Source organism: Semicossyphus pulcher, unplaced genomic scaffold, assembly GCF_022749685.1.
Source record: "Semicossyphus pulcher isolate SPU_LCO1_2020_fin unplaced genomic scaffold, fSemPul1.0.p SCAF_13, whole genome shotgun sequence".
Classification (NCBI taxonomy): Eukaryota; Metazoa; Chordata; class Actinopteri; order Labriformes; family Labridae; genus Semicossyphus; species Semicossyphus pulcher.
In genome coordinates, this window is record NW_027211637.1 from 21,515,377 (window position 1) to 21,531,840 (window position 16,464).

Below are 16,464 nucleotides of genomic sequence, written 5' to 3' on the forward strand. Positions count from 1 at the left end.
GAATCTTCACAATAAGCAGAAAGAAAATAACAACCACAATACATTAAAGTCTTTACTCATCCTCTCTCAGTCACCTTTCATGCCTGCCTTATACACATCGTAATGCTTTAAACAAACTGGCTGAACTATGTCCAGTCACCAACACTTTTCATAAAGATACACTATTAATCACTAAGTACATTTACTTATACTTATTTATACTAGAATACAAATTTCATGTTGTTTTGTTTTTACTTTAAACAACCGTCTGTTTTTAATGCAACTTTACTTACCCACTTCTTGTCAATGGGAAGTACTATTCTTGTAACTCAGTCACTGCATTTTTCTTTTTTTTTTGGCCTTTCATGCCTTTTTTGAGAGGACAGTGGATAGTGTTGGAAACAGGGGAAGAGAGTGGGGAATGACACGCGGAAAAAGGGCCGAGGGTGGGAGTTGAACCAATGGGCCGCCACATCAAGGACTATAACCTCTGCACATGGCCGCCGATTCCAGCGCTGAGCTAAAACCAGCGGCAGTCATTGCATTTATCAAACAGTAACTTTCCAGATGGAGATTTTAGATGAAAAAAAAACTTAATTGGCTTATGAGATTAGACACGAAACCCCTGACAAGAAAGCAGTTCTTACTTGTGACTCCATGTCACATGTTGTGTTGGAAGACTATGCATTTTTAGCAGTTTCACCAAAGGGTGATTTTCACGCCAAACCTCACATGGTTTCATTTAATTAATGGTTTCAGTCTTTCACTAAAAGGAAAGATTCACAAAGATTGAATAAAAATGTACTGTCTCATAATACAGTATGCTTATAATGTAACAGTCAATCATGTGAAGCAGATATTTTTACAGTTGATACTTCATGCACATTTTGCTGATAGTAAATTTGCTTTAGTAGAGTTTTAAATGCAGGACTTCAGGTTGTAATGGAGTACTTTTACTTTAATGATTGTAGTTATTTTTTTAAACAATGCCCACCACATATTAACTAATCAGGAAGTCCTCTGGTTCAGAAACCCATCCCATGAGGGCAGTTTGAACCCAAAAGATTCTAACGGAATAAAAGTCTTCTTCTTTCTATTTGACATATTCGGGAGAGCTCAAAGCTAAAAAACAAAACAAAAACAAGCACAAGTTGTTCTGAACGTATTTACTTAAATATTGAAAGGCCTAATGCTAATTCTACTTAAATTCTAGTCAAACACATTTTAAGTCAGTTTTCTCCTGGATACTTGGGATATGCAGGTTTGAAACTTATATCAGACTTCTGTGACACAAATTTACAAAAGTAAAATGTGTCACTAAGTCACTCTGTCACAGTCGATACATTTGAAATGGATCCTTAAATTATTTATTGTTTAGGCTAGGGTCGACTAAAAACATTTCCTGAACGCCATTGAAAGCACCTCAAATAGCAAATAAACCAGCACTGACTTGATTTTGTTTGTTTTTTAACAGTATTTTCAATATACTAACTAAACAGTTACTATGGAATAAAAAATAGCGTTATAAACACCAAAAAAACCTACTACAAAAAAAAGGGAAAAAATAGAAGTGACGTTCTTGAAGTGACGTCACGGGAAGTTAAAAACGTACACAACAAAAATGGCGTCCACCGACGAGGCAACGGTGAATACTTCACACGTGGAGAAAAAGAAGAAGGTAACAACATTTAATTAATTAGTAAGAGGGCGTCAATGCAACCGCGTCAAACGTTAGTATCAGCTAATAAAGACTAACATCGCAGTTTATCAACCTGACAGACACTACTAGCATTAGCTTATAATTTACTAGCACCATGCAGCTAACACGCGTAGCGCCTGTACGAGAAGAGCCGAAAAAGATATTGGGGTTAAATAAATCCACTAAACTCTCTGTCCTCTCCTAAAGTCAATGTCGTTTGCTCCTCTCTAACAGCCTCCAGCTCGTTACTGGCAGGAGAAACAGGAGGGGAAAGGTGAAGACGGAGTTAAGACTGAACAGGCTCTGCAAAAGACACAGAATGCCAAGAAAAGGAAGCAAGAAGAGGACCGAGAGGATGGAAAGAAATTCATATCAGGGGTAAGACTGGCGTCTGGCTTACACAGCATCAAGTTTATACTGTGATTGAGAGAGGTGGGACCTTTATCTGATTTACAAAATACCAACATTTTTGGCTTCTAATAACAGGACAGGATCCTGATGATTAGTATATCTAATCCGGTGATAACTGTTTCCTTAGCTAAAATAAATATAATCTGTGATTATAACATTTTTCCCTTTTTTTTTTTAAGTAGCCTTAAGATTGTAAAAAATATGTTATTTTATCGAATACTGTCTAATAGTATTATATTAACAGTAGTCAATAGCATTTGATGCAATATGTTTACACTTAGTGAGACTCAATTTTAAGACTGCCCCTTTACATCAGTTGGAAATTATGTTGATTTAATTTTCACATTAAACATCTGACATATTATGTATCCATATACAGTCACTGGGACCAAAAGAAATCAAGTTCAGTCAACTAACGTTTGTAAGAGTTTGAAACGTTTATTGCAGCAGCAGAACAAAGCTTGTGTTTGGAGTCCAGGCTCCGACCTCATCACTCCTCGCAGATTTGTTTTGCATGCAGAAATTTGAGGAGTGATGAGATGAGATCTTAAACCCCCCTGGCCAGAGCCTCCAGCTGGATGCTGGGGTGTTGGTGGGGCTTAAAGTGTGAGCGCAGTAATGGTTGCTGGCAGTGGTGGCAATGACAGAGCAGAGGGTGAGACTGGAAATCTTTCAGCTCAAATCGACCGCACAACTGGGAAGAAGTAGTTTTCAGGTGATTTGGGAGAATGACGCATGTCGAGCGTGAAATGCAGCTGGAGTTGCCTGCCTGAACTAGCTCACAGACGTCACTCCGTTAAAGTCAATCTTATTTCTACAGAGGAGGGATCCTTCTCCCTTGACGGATTGACATGAAATAGATGTGTGTACGGAACAAATATTACACAAATATAAATTATGACCAAAAAATGACAAATGTGACAAAGATCTTGATTACAATAAACCACAATATCACAACAGCTTTAAAACAGTACCTAGAGTATTGGTTTTATATGAATCTATCACAAAGCTCTACATTAACTTACCTTAAATAAGTGTGTAGCAAAGTGAATGCGGTGTTTTTCTAATGATTGATGTTCATACTCCCTCAGAAATCAGACCCTTTCCCTGGGCCTGCTCCCATCCCAGAAGACAGAGTGCAGAAGTTCAAGAGGAAAACTAAAACTAAAAAGGTAGGCAACCAAGCTTCTCTAATTTGCAGTTTCTTGTAAATAAATGAGTAATATGTTCTTATCCCTTTTATTCAACTCGTTGTAGCCTGGGCGCCGGCATTACAAGCTGAGGGACATGATCGCACGCTCAGAAGAAGCTTCAGACATGGCCCAGAAACAAGCTGCCCGGTTCGACCTCCTACTCCCAGAGGATGCAGGGTAAATTCTCACGTAGTTGCTGGCTGCTTTGTGTCACATTGTATGATAATGATCAAATGTCACGTCAGGGATTGCTGAAAAGCCTGATTGTGACACGTTTATCTCTCATGTCAGATTTTTAGAAGGTGATGAAGATGAGGACACATGTACGATCTCTCAGGAAGATATTGCAGATGCTGTGGATATAACATCTGGAGCAAAGGTGAGATATTGGCTGGCAACAGGTGTGTGTTTTAGTTTAGCTTGGTTGGACCTTGTAAAAGCTCCCAAAGTTACTATAAACAACTTTCTCTGGCATAAGAGTCGATTTTGTCACCACTCAAATTCTGGTCTAGATGGATTGTATGTGTCATTTTTCGCTGGGCAGTTATGACACTGCAGTTTTGCCACCCTTTTTAAACTTCAGTGAATAAAGAAAACAAGGTTCATAGACTTTTTGTCACAGTACACAGACCCGGGGAACATCAAAGGCATTACGAAGTACAAGTTGTTCCCAACTTGTTTACTTATGAATCGATAAAGCTGGTAGCAAAGTTAAAATGTATTCACATCCTGTGCTGTTTCTAAGAAGAACTTCAAATTTAAGTTTACTTATTAGATTAAAAGCACATTTAACTTCATTGTAATTGTATAAATCAGTCATACAAATATGCTCCCAAGTTGATGTTATTGCCCAGATAGACTTACTCATTTTTTCTCTCTCTCTCACTACTTCCTCAGTATTTTAATCTGAAGCTGTCTCAGTTTGGACCATATCGATTGGATTACAGCAAGACAGGACGGTCAGTATTTTACAGTCTCCATGCAGACACAAACAGTGTATGCAGATTTGTCTTTCTTTCATGTTATGTGATCATCTTTATATCTCCAAATGTCTTGGTTTAGTGATAGACGGTAGCTCCTTCTTCCTCTTGTAACATGAAAAAAAATAAAGAGACGGCCACAGCCAATTATATAAGTCAGTTATCTAAGCATTAAGAGAGAATATACTTCAGATGATGACTTGTTATTTTCTTGGCCACTGGGGGGCAGCGCAAGAAGTTAAACACCAAACAAACGTAAACAAATAATGCCACAAAGACTTTTCATTTTTGTTACCTGAGTAGACCTCTCTTCTGCACTGTGTTAGCCTCTACAGACGAGGCATAATTTACATCTCCCTTGCTTTTCTGTTTTGTTACAGCTATTAGGGCAGGATCATTTAAACTATTATCAATATTATTAGTCCTTAGAGCTTTATTACTTCATCTCCAACTATAAACACAGAGTGTCTGAATGTGAAGTGCTTTTGAACCAAGTAGAGCCATCATGAATGTTATCAGTTACACTTGGGCTCTTTCTTCTATGACAGATCTGATATTTTTCACACATTGAGCAGACACTTGTCAACATTATGAGTTATTTTAAGGTGTCCAGTTTATGTAGTTATTATTGTAGTTGCTACACGCTCCAGGCGCCACTCTTTTCATCAGATAGTTGTTAACTTTGTCTGATGTTTGATGCAGGTAGCATAAACTGAGTTTTCTCAAATATTTGTCAATAAAAGCAACCAAAACTCAATGTACTTAAATAAACAAACATAAATAAAATACAAATAAACAAATGAATCCAGAAACAGAAATATAACATTCAAAACCCATTAAGAACATGACCTTGTACTAACCCATACAACACACACATATACTCAAAGTACAGGTCTTATGCTCCCTGACCTATCCCTATTAGAGCACACACAGTTTTACATCACGCAACACGCGCACAAACAAAAACAAACTAATAGTCAAAGGCATGAGAGAAAAAGCTAAGTTTTAAGTCTGCTTTTAAAAGAACATAAAGTTTCCACAGATCTCAGGTCAGGAGGCAGTTTCAGAGAAGGGCACCATAGTGATCAAATGCACCTTCATCTGCTTTGGTTTTAAGGTACATTGAGGAGGCTCATGTGATGATCTGAGGGATGTGATTGGGCTGTAGCCAGTGAGCAGGTCAGAAAGATACGGGGGTGTCATGCCATTTAGAGCTTTGTAAACAAGAAGTACTTCAAAGTAAATTCTGTACTGGAATGTAAGCTAATGAAGATTTTTCAGTGCAGGTGTTACGTGTTCTATTTTCTTGGTCCCGGTTAGCACTCAGCTGAAGCCTGTGTAATGACTTATAGGTGAGTCCGGCATAGAGGGCATTACAGTAATCTACTTGGCTGGAGATGAATGCATGGACTAGTTGTTCAGAGTTGGATTGGGACATGAAGCACCTCAGTTTGGGAATGTTTTTTTAATGGTCGAAAGTCTTTGTTATAGCTTTTATGTGGTGTGTGTGTATCTATTACGACACACAGGTTTGAAATGATTAAAAAAAAGTAACAGGAACGCTCAACCTTTATTGAAACGTAAAAAAAGGAATGACTGACAGCTGCATCAGAAGGAGCTGTTGGCTTTAGGGGGAGGCGGCTTAGTTTCCTCCTCTCAGGCGCAGCACAAGATGGAGGGCGGACTCCATCTGGATGTTGTAGTCAGAGAGGCGGTGGCCATCTTCCAGCTCCTTTCTGTAAATATTGATTTCAATGTTTATGCTGTGTGTAAGTTGTTAACAGCGCGTTTTCTTCACTATAGACATCTGCTGGTCGGTGGGAGGAGAGGCCATGTTGCTTGTATAGACTGGCAGTCCAAAGAGCTCATGTGCGAGATCAACGTGATGGAGTCTGTCAATGACGTAAAGTGAGTCATCCGTCCAACTTTGTTTATTACAGTCATGCTTCACCTCCCAGTTTTCCAGTCTTTCTGTCATTTAAATCACACTTTGCCTTCCTTTAGGTGGCTTCATAGTGAGACCATGTACGCAGTGGCTCAGAAGAAGTGGCTGTATATCTATGACTCCAACGGAATCGAGCTTCACTGCATTCGCAAATTCAACGACGTCCTTCGTATGCAGTTCCTCCCCTACCACTTTTTGCTAGCCACAGCGGTGGGTCGATTAAAACCTTGCTTATGAGTTTCACACATGATAAATTGCATGTTAATTTTAATTATATCACAACAATAGGAAACAGTTGTATTCCCTTAAATGCTGAATTTACCAAATTTGTTTAAACAGGAAAAACTTCCAAGTCTAAAACCTCATTTTTAAGAGGACACTTTGAAACATTGTTACTATATTGACATAATAACTCTTTATTGCCTCAGTAATAGGTGTGTTGATAGTCTCAACAAAAGACAAATAAACTTAGTTATTTATAGAAATCTAGTATGCACCTTCTTTAACCTCATGTAGTATCTTTGCCTTAAATCTCTCACTCAGCGCCTCACAGTTTATTCTCTGGAACTCTTAACACTGACTTAAATTGTTCACCATCAGTAATCAGCTCTGACAATTTTCCTGTCGCCGTTGTCTCTAGAGTGCTACAGGTTTCCTGCAGTACCTGGATGTGTCCGTGGGAAAGGAGGTGGCGGCCATCTGCACCAAGACCGGCCGGCTTGACGTGATGTGCCAGAACCCTCACAACGCCATCATCCACCTCGGACACCACAACGGCACGGTCACCCTCTGGTCGCCCAATCAGAAAGAAGCTCTCGTCAAGATGCTCTGTCACCAGGGCGGCGTTCGCTCTGTCACTGTAGACAAGACGGGCACGTGAGTCGCCTTAAAACTTGCATTTTAATGTGTGGCAACACGGATATTGTATTTGATTTTAGTGGCAGGAAGCTAAGGATAATTGTTGTGTATGTATTTGCAGAAAAACGTTCTCAATATTTTACTTCCTCCTTCGAGTGTAGTCAACCCATGAAATCCTAGAATATAATGGACAATATGTTGTGTCAGGTGTTTTCTGTTAATGCCACTTTCTATTGTAACAGTTTGCTAATTTGACATGTTGCCATTGCCCCCTGTTGGTGGTGAAGTTTTCAGATAAATCTGTAAATGAATAGGCTTACAGTCTGGTTAAATTACTTTCATTTTCCATTAAGCAAGAAACTGTAGTTCCGCCAATGTCCACCAGAGAGCAATCTGTTGTTCTGGTCTCTTCTCTTGGCAGATACATGGTCACATCTGGAATGGATAAAAAGTTGAAGGTTTACGACATCAGAGCGTTCAAGCCCTTCAAGTCTTACTTTCTGCCTGCTGGAGCTTCCTGTCTGTCCCTGAGTCAGAGGGGGCTGCTGTCTGCTGCCACAGGAGATATTGTTCAGGTTATTTTCACCTCCACACTGCATGAATAACGATTTGTCATTGAAAGAAGATCCAGCGCACAGGAAGTGATTCATTTCATTCCTCTACCAGAGTGTGATCTCAACCATGAGCAACTCACAGCATTGATGTTAGATGGAGGCTTTCACTACTGTTACTACTTTGAAACCCAAACTTGCCTGTTTAGAAAGACACAATGTCTTGTTATATCAGAAACACCGAAGCTATTGAAACAATTGTTCTACAATTCAACCAAATGCTGTGACGCAAGCAAGAGCAGTGGTGAGTGAAGGGACGTAATGAGTCAAGAGGTAGTAGTCAAATACAAATTAAACTTTCTGGTTCTAGACTGAAAAAAAATGTTTAAAATAATGAAAGAGAGTCTATAACTGTAATAAGAGCAGTCGTCAGTATTCAGCTGAATTCTACTATTTGACCTTTTGTAGTGTGCCCTCATGTGTATGCAGAATTTATGGCAGGTTTTTATGGCTGTGCAAGGCACACCGCCTGCAATAAATATCGTTACGGTGAGAAAAACTAATTTTGATAACCAAATTATAGTTATATTTGTCTTATTGCAATACTCAGTGTATCAGCCGAAATTAACTTGATAATATCGTAGCACAGGGACTCTGGTAATTCCCACCCCTACTTTAAAGGTGCCTCGGACTTCTTTTCTTGTACTGTGGTATTGAAATAGGTTTCCCTCATAATCTTACCTCCTACACATGGGTCTGTATGTGACTGATTGAGTGAGTGAGTGACGGTACTCTCAAAGCTGTAGAGGGAGAGATTTGCAGCATCGCAATGGCGGATCATGGAGCATATTGGACCTCCGCTGACATGACTCTCTGTCTATACGTCTCTGAACACTTTGTTGGGGGAGTAGGCGGGGCTGCTCCTCCGCTGCACGCACCTGCTTTCAAACACGTTGTCATCTGCCTCATAAGGACAGTCCTTGTAATTCATTGCCCACAAAAGAGCACATGCACAGTTTTGACCTAGTTTTGTTTGTCCCTTGCTGGATGGTGACACTGTGATTAACATGTCTGCAATTTCGTAATGATGATGATTTTGTAATGAAGTTTCCTGTAGAGTAGGATACTATTTATAGGTTAAACAGTTCTGAAACTGATCTTCAGTTAGTTGTGTTCGGTTTAAAAACAGTTTCAAATTTCATCCCTGAAAAATGTATAAATTATTATTTTATCATTCTAACTGATCAATAAAAGCGGCAATAAAGAAGACGCCTCTTTACATAGGGGCAGTTTTTGCCCCCATTTAATCCGTCTGTGAAATCTCTCCTCCTGCAGGTATACAGGGACGTGTGGAACACTCCAGTAACTAAACCCTACATGGCTCACAGAGTTCGGGGAACAGCTTGGGGGCTGCAATTCTGCCCCTTTGAGGATGTCCTTGGGGTAGGACATGGAGACGGTTTCACCAGCATGTTGGTACCAGGTACAGCTCGATTTCCCATCCTACCTACTTAAAAAAAAATTAAAACATTAAAAAGAAAACACTTGATTAAATAAGTAAAAACAAAACACATTAAAGTACACAACCCCTAAAAAGCAGGCCTTGTGTAAATAGGTTACTGGAATGCCTGTCTAACAGGTCTGTTTTTAGTCACCATGGCCTTAAAAGCTCGATAACCACAGATATAATAGCGGTGCATGGCACAGGCAGAATTTTTGCATATTTGACCTAAGTGGGCCACATAAGCAGGAGCCTAACTGTGCAATGCTCTATAAGTGAGACAGAATTATAAACTGGATCTTGTATGCAATTTAGAGCCACTGAAGGGATCTAAGTATAGGGTAATGATAGACCGTCTGTTGGACCTAGTGAGTTCTCTTGCAGCAGCATTCTTGACATCTGCAGATGATAAGTGTGTCAAGGTGGTCAGTGCAAGATAAGATAAAGGTATGTACGGGAATTTCAAGTTCAGCAGTTCTTAGTAAGATATTACAGAATATTTTGAAAGTGAGACAGACTAAACCTGGTTAACTTGGAACATAGTTGTTAAACAAAAAACACAGATCTAAAGTTACCCCCAAATTATGCATTTTGCAACCTATTCTCCTAGTTATCCTAAAGGCTTCACTGGGTTTGAATAAAACGTGGAGTTAGATATAAACCACAACAAGGGACAGCAAATATATAGAGAGTAGCAGCAGCCTGAGAAGCCCTAAGCCCTGTTGGACACCACAAGACAGTGGGGAGAAATATACCAATAATATCCAATAGAGACGGTGAATACCGGTTGAATGCTATGCCTCTTAACCAGAACATGGTGGTGTACTGTGTGTAATACAGAGTGGAGGTCAAGAAGTACCAACACAGAACAATCACCTGGATTAGAAGACATTAAAAAGTTGTTCCTTCAGAAGAGCATTGTGAGTGCTTTTTCCAGAACTCTGACTCACCTTGTGAGAAATGTTTGACAAGACTGGAAGTTAAATATTAGAATGAACCCTGTCTAGCCACAAGGGGAGTGAAGTTTGGTTTGTATGGGAGGGAGAGGCTTTCTGGCAGTGACTGGAAATTACCAGATAAGGAAATAAAGACATATAGGACAGGGAGAGGACCACATTGAGTAGACATATTGTCTGGTAATGTAGGTCATTTATATGGAAACCCTCATGGCAGAATAAAGCTACAATCTCTGAATCTTTCCCAGGATGCTATCCACCTTAAAACCTTTAAAGTAAAAAGTTGGAGGAATTTTTTTTCTTACGTTTCTCATGATCAAGTCCCAAGCTATGTCAAGGAGCAATCGGCAATGGTGACTGGAGTAGAATCACCTCTGTAAGAGAGGAAGACGTGTACTACTTTTGTTAAAACATTTTAATAATAGCAACCAAGAATTAAAAGTACTTTGCAAGATGCCTCTTAAAAACTGGGTAAGAAGTGGGTTAAAACAGTCAAACATGACTGTGTCCTAACAGAAAGCAGGAGCAGGACAGTCTAAGAGAGCGGATCTCTTTAAGAGCTGCCATCACTAAACTCTCTATTCAAGTTGAACTTTTATATGAAAAATAATCCACGGTTTACATTTTTCTGAGCATTTGAACTCCATTTCCACTCACAGGTGCCGGAGAGCCTAACTTCGATGGTCTGGATGCAAATCCATACCGCAGTGCAAAGCAGAGGCAGGAGTGGGAGGTTAAAGCCTTGCTGGAGAAGATCCAACCAGAGCTCATCAGCCTCGACCCCCACGAGCTGGGACAGGTCGACAATGCCACATTTGAGCAACGGCACCAAGACAGGGTCCAAGTTCTGGTCAGTGTCTAGAAGCATCCTATTGGCACACAGCAGCTTATTTTATTTAAAGATTGTCACAACCTGGCTCATGTCTGGACGAAGGAGTGGAGAGCAAGCTTGAGTTGTAACCAAAGTATATGTTTATATTGCATGACTAAGAGGGAAATAAGCATTCAGACAATCTGAATATAACAATGCAAACAGGGTAGAAGCCAGCAAACAGGAGCCTGGCTTCTGTATCATAGTGTTAACCAACACAAAAAACTGTATTCTCACCCAGTGTAGGTTTACAAGCATACATCTAACTGCTTACGCTCAACAGCAGTTTCCTGCAGCACACGTGGTGTAATATAGTGTGAATCACAGGAAGCAATAGGCGGTGACCTTGTTCTAAGAAGTTACTATCTCAGGGCTGTTAACTCGGTGTGTGAAAAGCAGAAGTGGGGGTTTGTTTTGTTTGAGGAAAATAGACCTAAAGTTTTCAAATGATACAATTAATAACACACAAGATATATGTTGTGTAATTTCATATATTTTTTATATCGCAAAATAAATCGCAGAAAAAAGGGATTGCAGCCCTGATTGTTACTAAACCTTAAGTATAAAATGCTTAATGGACCAACTCTTACAAAAAGACAAATAGGACATGCAAGCACCAAATGAACGCATACTAATTTACGATTGTCACAGAAGATGCCAACAACACAACCCGAACCACAAACACTTAATATACCTGTCACTTTGATCGCAGACGAGTCCTGTCACATGACCAGCTTTGCAAGTTTTAAAACAAGTCAAAACCTGGACTGTGTTGTTAATGGGAAAAAGAGAGGCATTTATAGTGGTGGTGTAGGCCTCGAGGCACCACCAAGGAGTCTTGACAAGCTATCGATCTGTTCATTTTAAAATTGACTCTTGATCATATTAGGTTTTTTGTTTATATAAATACACCTTTTTTTGTCATTTCAGGGCTTTGATCCACTTGCCAAAGAGAAATTTATCCCCAAGTATAAGAAAAAAGGTAGAAGTTCAGCTGGCAGTATTGAAAGACGCAAGAAACAAGTGGCTCATGAAGACCAGAGGGTAAGTAACCTATAATTTCAGATAAACATCGATGCAATCATATTGTGATCTTTGTGCTGTATCTGCAACGTTTGACTCATTGGTTTTAACTTGTTTACCCCTCAGGATATAATCAAGCAAACTGTGGAGGACAAAATGAAGATGGAAAAAGAGAGAAGGGAAAAAGAGAAGAAAGCGGCTGTGTTATCTAACCAGATATCTGCTTTGGACAGATTCAAAAAGTAAAAAAAGGAGGTCCCTCTGTGCAGCCAAAAAACCCAGTGACATTCTGTGGGAGTGACATTTGAACTTTATATAAAGGAAACATTCTTTTGGACACATTTCTCCACTGAACATGAACAAAAAAAACCAACAGCAGAATTTCTGGATGTAGCCAACTGAAAAGGGGGAGGAGGGGCAGTTCATTTGAAATCCATGTTGAGTGCAGAGTTAGGACAGTTCTATTCAATGCCTATAGCCTGAAGCCCTTCCTCTCTACATGGGAGAGGAGTAATGTGAGGTGCCATGGCTGGTATGGATGCACATTTTTCACTCAATTTTGACCCCTTCAAATGTAGTGCTGTGTTGACTAAACTGACTCTGAATTTTTTGTATAAATATGTCATAGAAAGAAATAAAAAACACTGTTAAGCCTCTGCGTTCTGAGGGTTATCTGAGGTCGAAACTGATTGCAATTGATTGGTGTAGCAGGAAGTATTGTGTGTAGCAGGCGTCTCATGTACAGAGGTCACAGTCCTCAATGTACTGATCGCAAGCTCCACCCCCAGTCTGCCTTTAATTTGGTGCATGTCATCCCCCACTCTCTCCTCCCCACACTTCCTGTCTCTCTTCAGCTGTCCTATATAATAAAGGCAAAAAGCCCTGCCCCCCCCAAAAAGAACAATAGCAAATCATATGAAAATCACTGTCACACTGTCAACACTAAACACAATGACTCACTTTAACTGTCACTATTATAACAGCCTAGATCTCACCTACATTCATTCATTTTTGAGAACTTATTGACCAGTTAAAATGACAATATCTAAGCGAGTGTCGCATACTAAGTCTGACAACCACTTCCTCAAATGTTTCTAGATTGTCACACCCTCAGTTGACAGTTAACATCTTCTGTGCAGGATGACTCGGGGTGTAAGATTGGCACTTTATCAGGCATCCTTGACTGTTGGAGCAGTCATAAAGCAAGTTAATGATAAGCAAAGAGTTGGATGACTTTATGGCTCTTGAAACTAAAAAAAAAAACGTACCCTCACATTCTTGAGACAGTGAAACATTGTCTGTTACAGTCTGGTGTTTGTAACTTCCATTTTTCCGTGAAAAGAGGAACCTTCTGTGACAGAGTTTTCACAAGTGTGAAAACAAAGCAGATCTGACTAAAGAAAAAAGGGCAACCTTAATGTAAGATACAGAGTGATTTATTGGTGATTAAAACATATTTCCTGAGTGTAAACACACTGACTTTCTCTTTATTTACATTGTGGGCGGAGTAACACAGCCTGAGGCTTGATCTTAACACTTAAGAGAATCCCTTTAAAAAAACATGCATTCAGACCAAACCCAGTCCAGGCACACCTGCACGGAGCCATTCATACTCGAGTAAATGTTTAATCTCACCCCTACAGGTAATTAATACTTCAATTCAGTGGTGGTAAACACTGTTTACAATGTCAGTTGTGCAGCCTGTTCCCAGAACATCTGCCTTTATTACAACAATCCGATTAATGGCTGCTTGCACATATATCATTTATTATTACTAAAGAACACAATACTTGGATACACCCTGGAGTGATGCTTTTGTTTGTCTGTTTCGAACACATCTTTTAGCTAGTACCTATTACTTCCTTCCTACTGGGTTTAAGAACGCTGTGGTTGGATATCTATCGAGTTTGGAACATCATGCATTTAGGCATCTTAATAGACTAACATCTACACTTGGAGTACCTGGTGATAGACTACATAGGCGTTAACTATATGAAGGTAGCAGCATTTATATGTAAGACTTAGTGTGTTCATAGAAATACTTATTCTAATGTGCATTCAGCACATAAGAGGCTGCTTAACTATCAGCTAGAGTTGTTCTGATACCCATAGCAGTATCACAAATGCCTGCGAGACCACCTAATAAGCAGGGCATATCGTTGCGTACGCAGTGTGTGTACCGTTCAATACTTTTAAAAATGACCTGTTTTACCAGAGATCACTTCTCAGCACATTTTTGTTCTGTCAGATTAACTGACTTTAGGTAATTTATCATGTGACACCAGCAAACAACAACTTTTGTTACTAGCAGACAATGTAGCGTTAGTCAGATTTAGCAAAATAGAAGCAATTTGGCCATATGTTGCACTGGAACAGCGATGTGAAGAGTATGCAAGGCTTCAGTTGTAAGAGGAAGCTCTGTTGTTGCCATACAGGGTTAGCAGTACATGCCTTTAGCTTTTAATCAATACTATGTATATTTTTTATGGCACTTGAATCTGATTGGTACTGATACACAGATTCAAGTATCGTACTCTGTAAGGAAATAATGGTATCTGAACATCTCTACTATCAGCATGCCAATGTGGTTTCTTCTACTTTAATATGTGTCAGTGTACTAATGCAGAAAGCAGCAACAGTCTAAGGAAAGGTTCAAGACTTCATAAGTACCAGCTGATCATTTCCTCTGCAAAAAAGCCACTTACTTATAGGGTTTAAAAAAATAAAGCTATAAAAAATAAGGTGACATTTTCCTCGTACACATAGTGTAGGTTCACAAGCTGAAGAGCACTTGTGCTGTTCACAGTATTAAAGCGAGGCACAGCCCCAGTGAGTCCAGTTTTCCTCCTTATATTAACCCTCACAATCCTTGCTCCAGCCCCAGAGCTGACCCGAGCATCGACCTGACTTTGCACATCCCCAGGGAAGCTCGTATGCTCAGCCAGGAGCAGGGCTGTGATGCATTGACGTCAGCCCAGTAGTGCAGCATCTCCCGGGGTGTGATGTGGTGGATGGCGACCATGGCCTGATAGCAGCAGCGCCCATATGGCATTGCTGGACCTCCAGAGAAGAGGGGGCAGTGTGAGGGCAGAACCCCAGCGGCCCGTGCACACAGACCCACAAACACATCCTCAGGGGGCAGAGGGGTGGATAAAGGTGATGCAGAGGCCGCCAGGGAGATTTTGAGCAATGCAGAGCGGGACAGGACATAAGCTGTACCGCTGCAATAGTCTGGGAAGACAGAGGCAGGGTAGGCCCCTGCAGGGAGGTAGTGCTTGCTGTCCGGGTCCCGGTCCGGGGCCACACGGAGGTGCACCCTGCCAAGGTACAAGTCTCCTTGTTCGTAAGGGTTTCGGCTCTTGTTGAGGAAGTGCAGGAGGGCACTGGGATTAAACAGGACATCATCATCAACTTTGGCCATGAAGTGAGCCTGAGGGCAGAACCGGCGGGCCCAGCCCAGCATGGACAGGGTCTTCAGGGTGAGGTTGGAGTAGGTGTCCACAAAACGCCCCTGAATCAGGTCTCCTCGCTCTCTGGCCTCCTCTATCAGCAGCTTGGCCAGTCCAGGGTCAGAGGCCACACCCACCATGAAGAGGGTCATGACCCGCAGGCCCCTCACCTCCACCTCCCCTCCCCAGGTTTCCCGAATAGCTTGGCGGGCCCTCTGATTGGCAGGAGCCGAGGTAACCATGGTGATGAGGTAAGGCTTGGCTCGCTGGCACACGAGCGGGCTGGGCATGAGCAGGAACTCCTCGGGTCTGGTGGGGGGGACGTTTTGCTGAGGGACGATGCCGGCATGCGGCTCCACCACCCTGTTCATCCTCATGGAGGTGACCCATGACTCGATGAAGTCCATAAAGAGCAGAGACAGCAGGGCTAGGCTCGCTAGTGCTGTGCACAGAACATGCAAAACACCACGCCTGCTCCCTCGCTTTCCAAACCGGGGCTTACATACCCAAAGTCCCCGTCCGACCATGACCAAGCCCCGCTACCACTACGCAGCTCTTTACACCGCTTTAGCTCCGTAAGCTCGGCTGTTTCTCTCTGGTCCTCCTCCCTTGCCTCCACGATAAGAATCACTGTACTGTCATTGCGCTTACCCCGCTCTTGATCTTCTCGTTGCTCCTCTGCTCACAGGGGGAGAATGCCAGTGTGGGTGAGGATGCGGTAAAGGTGATGGTATCCTGCTCTTGTGTTGATGCTGCAGCTCTGTCAGTTTCATAAAAGTAGGATATGCAGCTGCGCAAAAAAGACGGTTGATTCAGCAGCAGCCCGGAGCTGTTTGTCTGTCCCAACTCGTCGTTATTACAATATGGAGCTGCTTCTAAGCATCGATTGCGAAATATGCATATTTTGCCAAATGCTCTACACTTTTATGTGGCAGAATGCGTTCCGGCGCTCTAATGATGTGATGCACTCTGCTTCTTTGTTTTCCGGTGATCAGGGTGCGTACGACTGTCCTGTGGACAAAGCAGCTGCTAGCCTACACACAAATCT

General features: G+C 41.3%; 2 protein-coding genes across 2 annotated transcripts; one reads left to right on the forward strand and one right to left on the reverse strand.

Annotated features, from left to right (window-relative positions):
* Nucleotides 1-1,584: 1,584 nt before the first annotated feature.
* Nucleotides 1,585-12,623, forward strand: wdr46 (WD repeat domain 46). Its single transcript, XM_069660624.1, has 14 exons — nucleotides 1,585-1,657; nucleotides 1,913-2,056; nucleotides 3,181-3,261; nucleotides 3,347-3,459; nucleotides 3,574-3,661; nucleotides 4,180-4,241; nucleotides 6,066-6,170; nucleotides 6,267-6,417; nucleotides 6,848-7,083; nucleotides 7,487-7,640; nucleotides 8,952-9,099; nucleotides 10,733-10,923; nucleotides 11,875-11,988; nucleotides 12,094-12,623. Exons 1-14 carry the CDS (start codon nucleotides 1,601-1,603, stop codon nucleotides 12,211-12,213), a joined length of 1,764 nt encoding a protein of 587 aa, XP_069516725.1. The 5' UTR covers nucleotides 1,585-1,600; the 3' UTR covers nucleotides 12,214-12,623.
* Nucleotides 12,624-13,321: 698 nt separating this feature from the next.
* b3galt4 (UDP-Gal:betaGlcNAc beta 1,3-galactosyltransferase, polypeptide 4) lies at nucleotides 13,322-16,100 on the reverse strand. The gene has a single exon (XM_069660625.1). The coding sequence runs from the start codon at nucleotides 15,941-15,943 to the stop codon at nucleotides 14,828-14,830; it is 1,116 nt and encodes a 371-aa protein (XP_069516726.1). The 5' UTR covers nucleotides 15,944-16,100; the 3' UTR covers nucleotides 13,322-14,827.
* Between the last annotated feature and the right edge of the window lie 364 nt (nucleotides 16,101-16,464).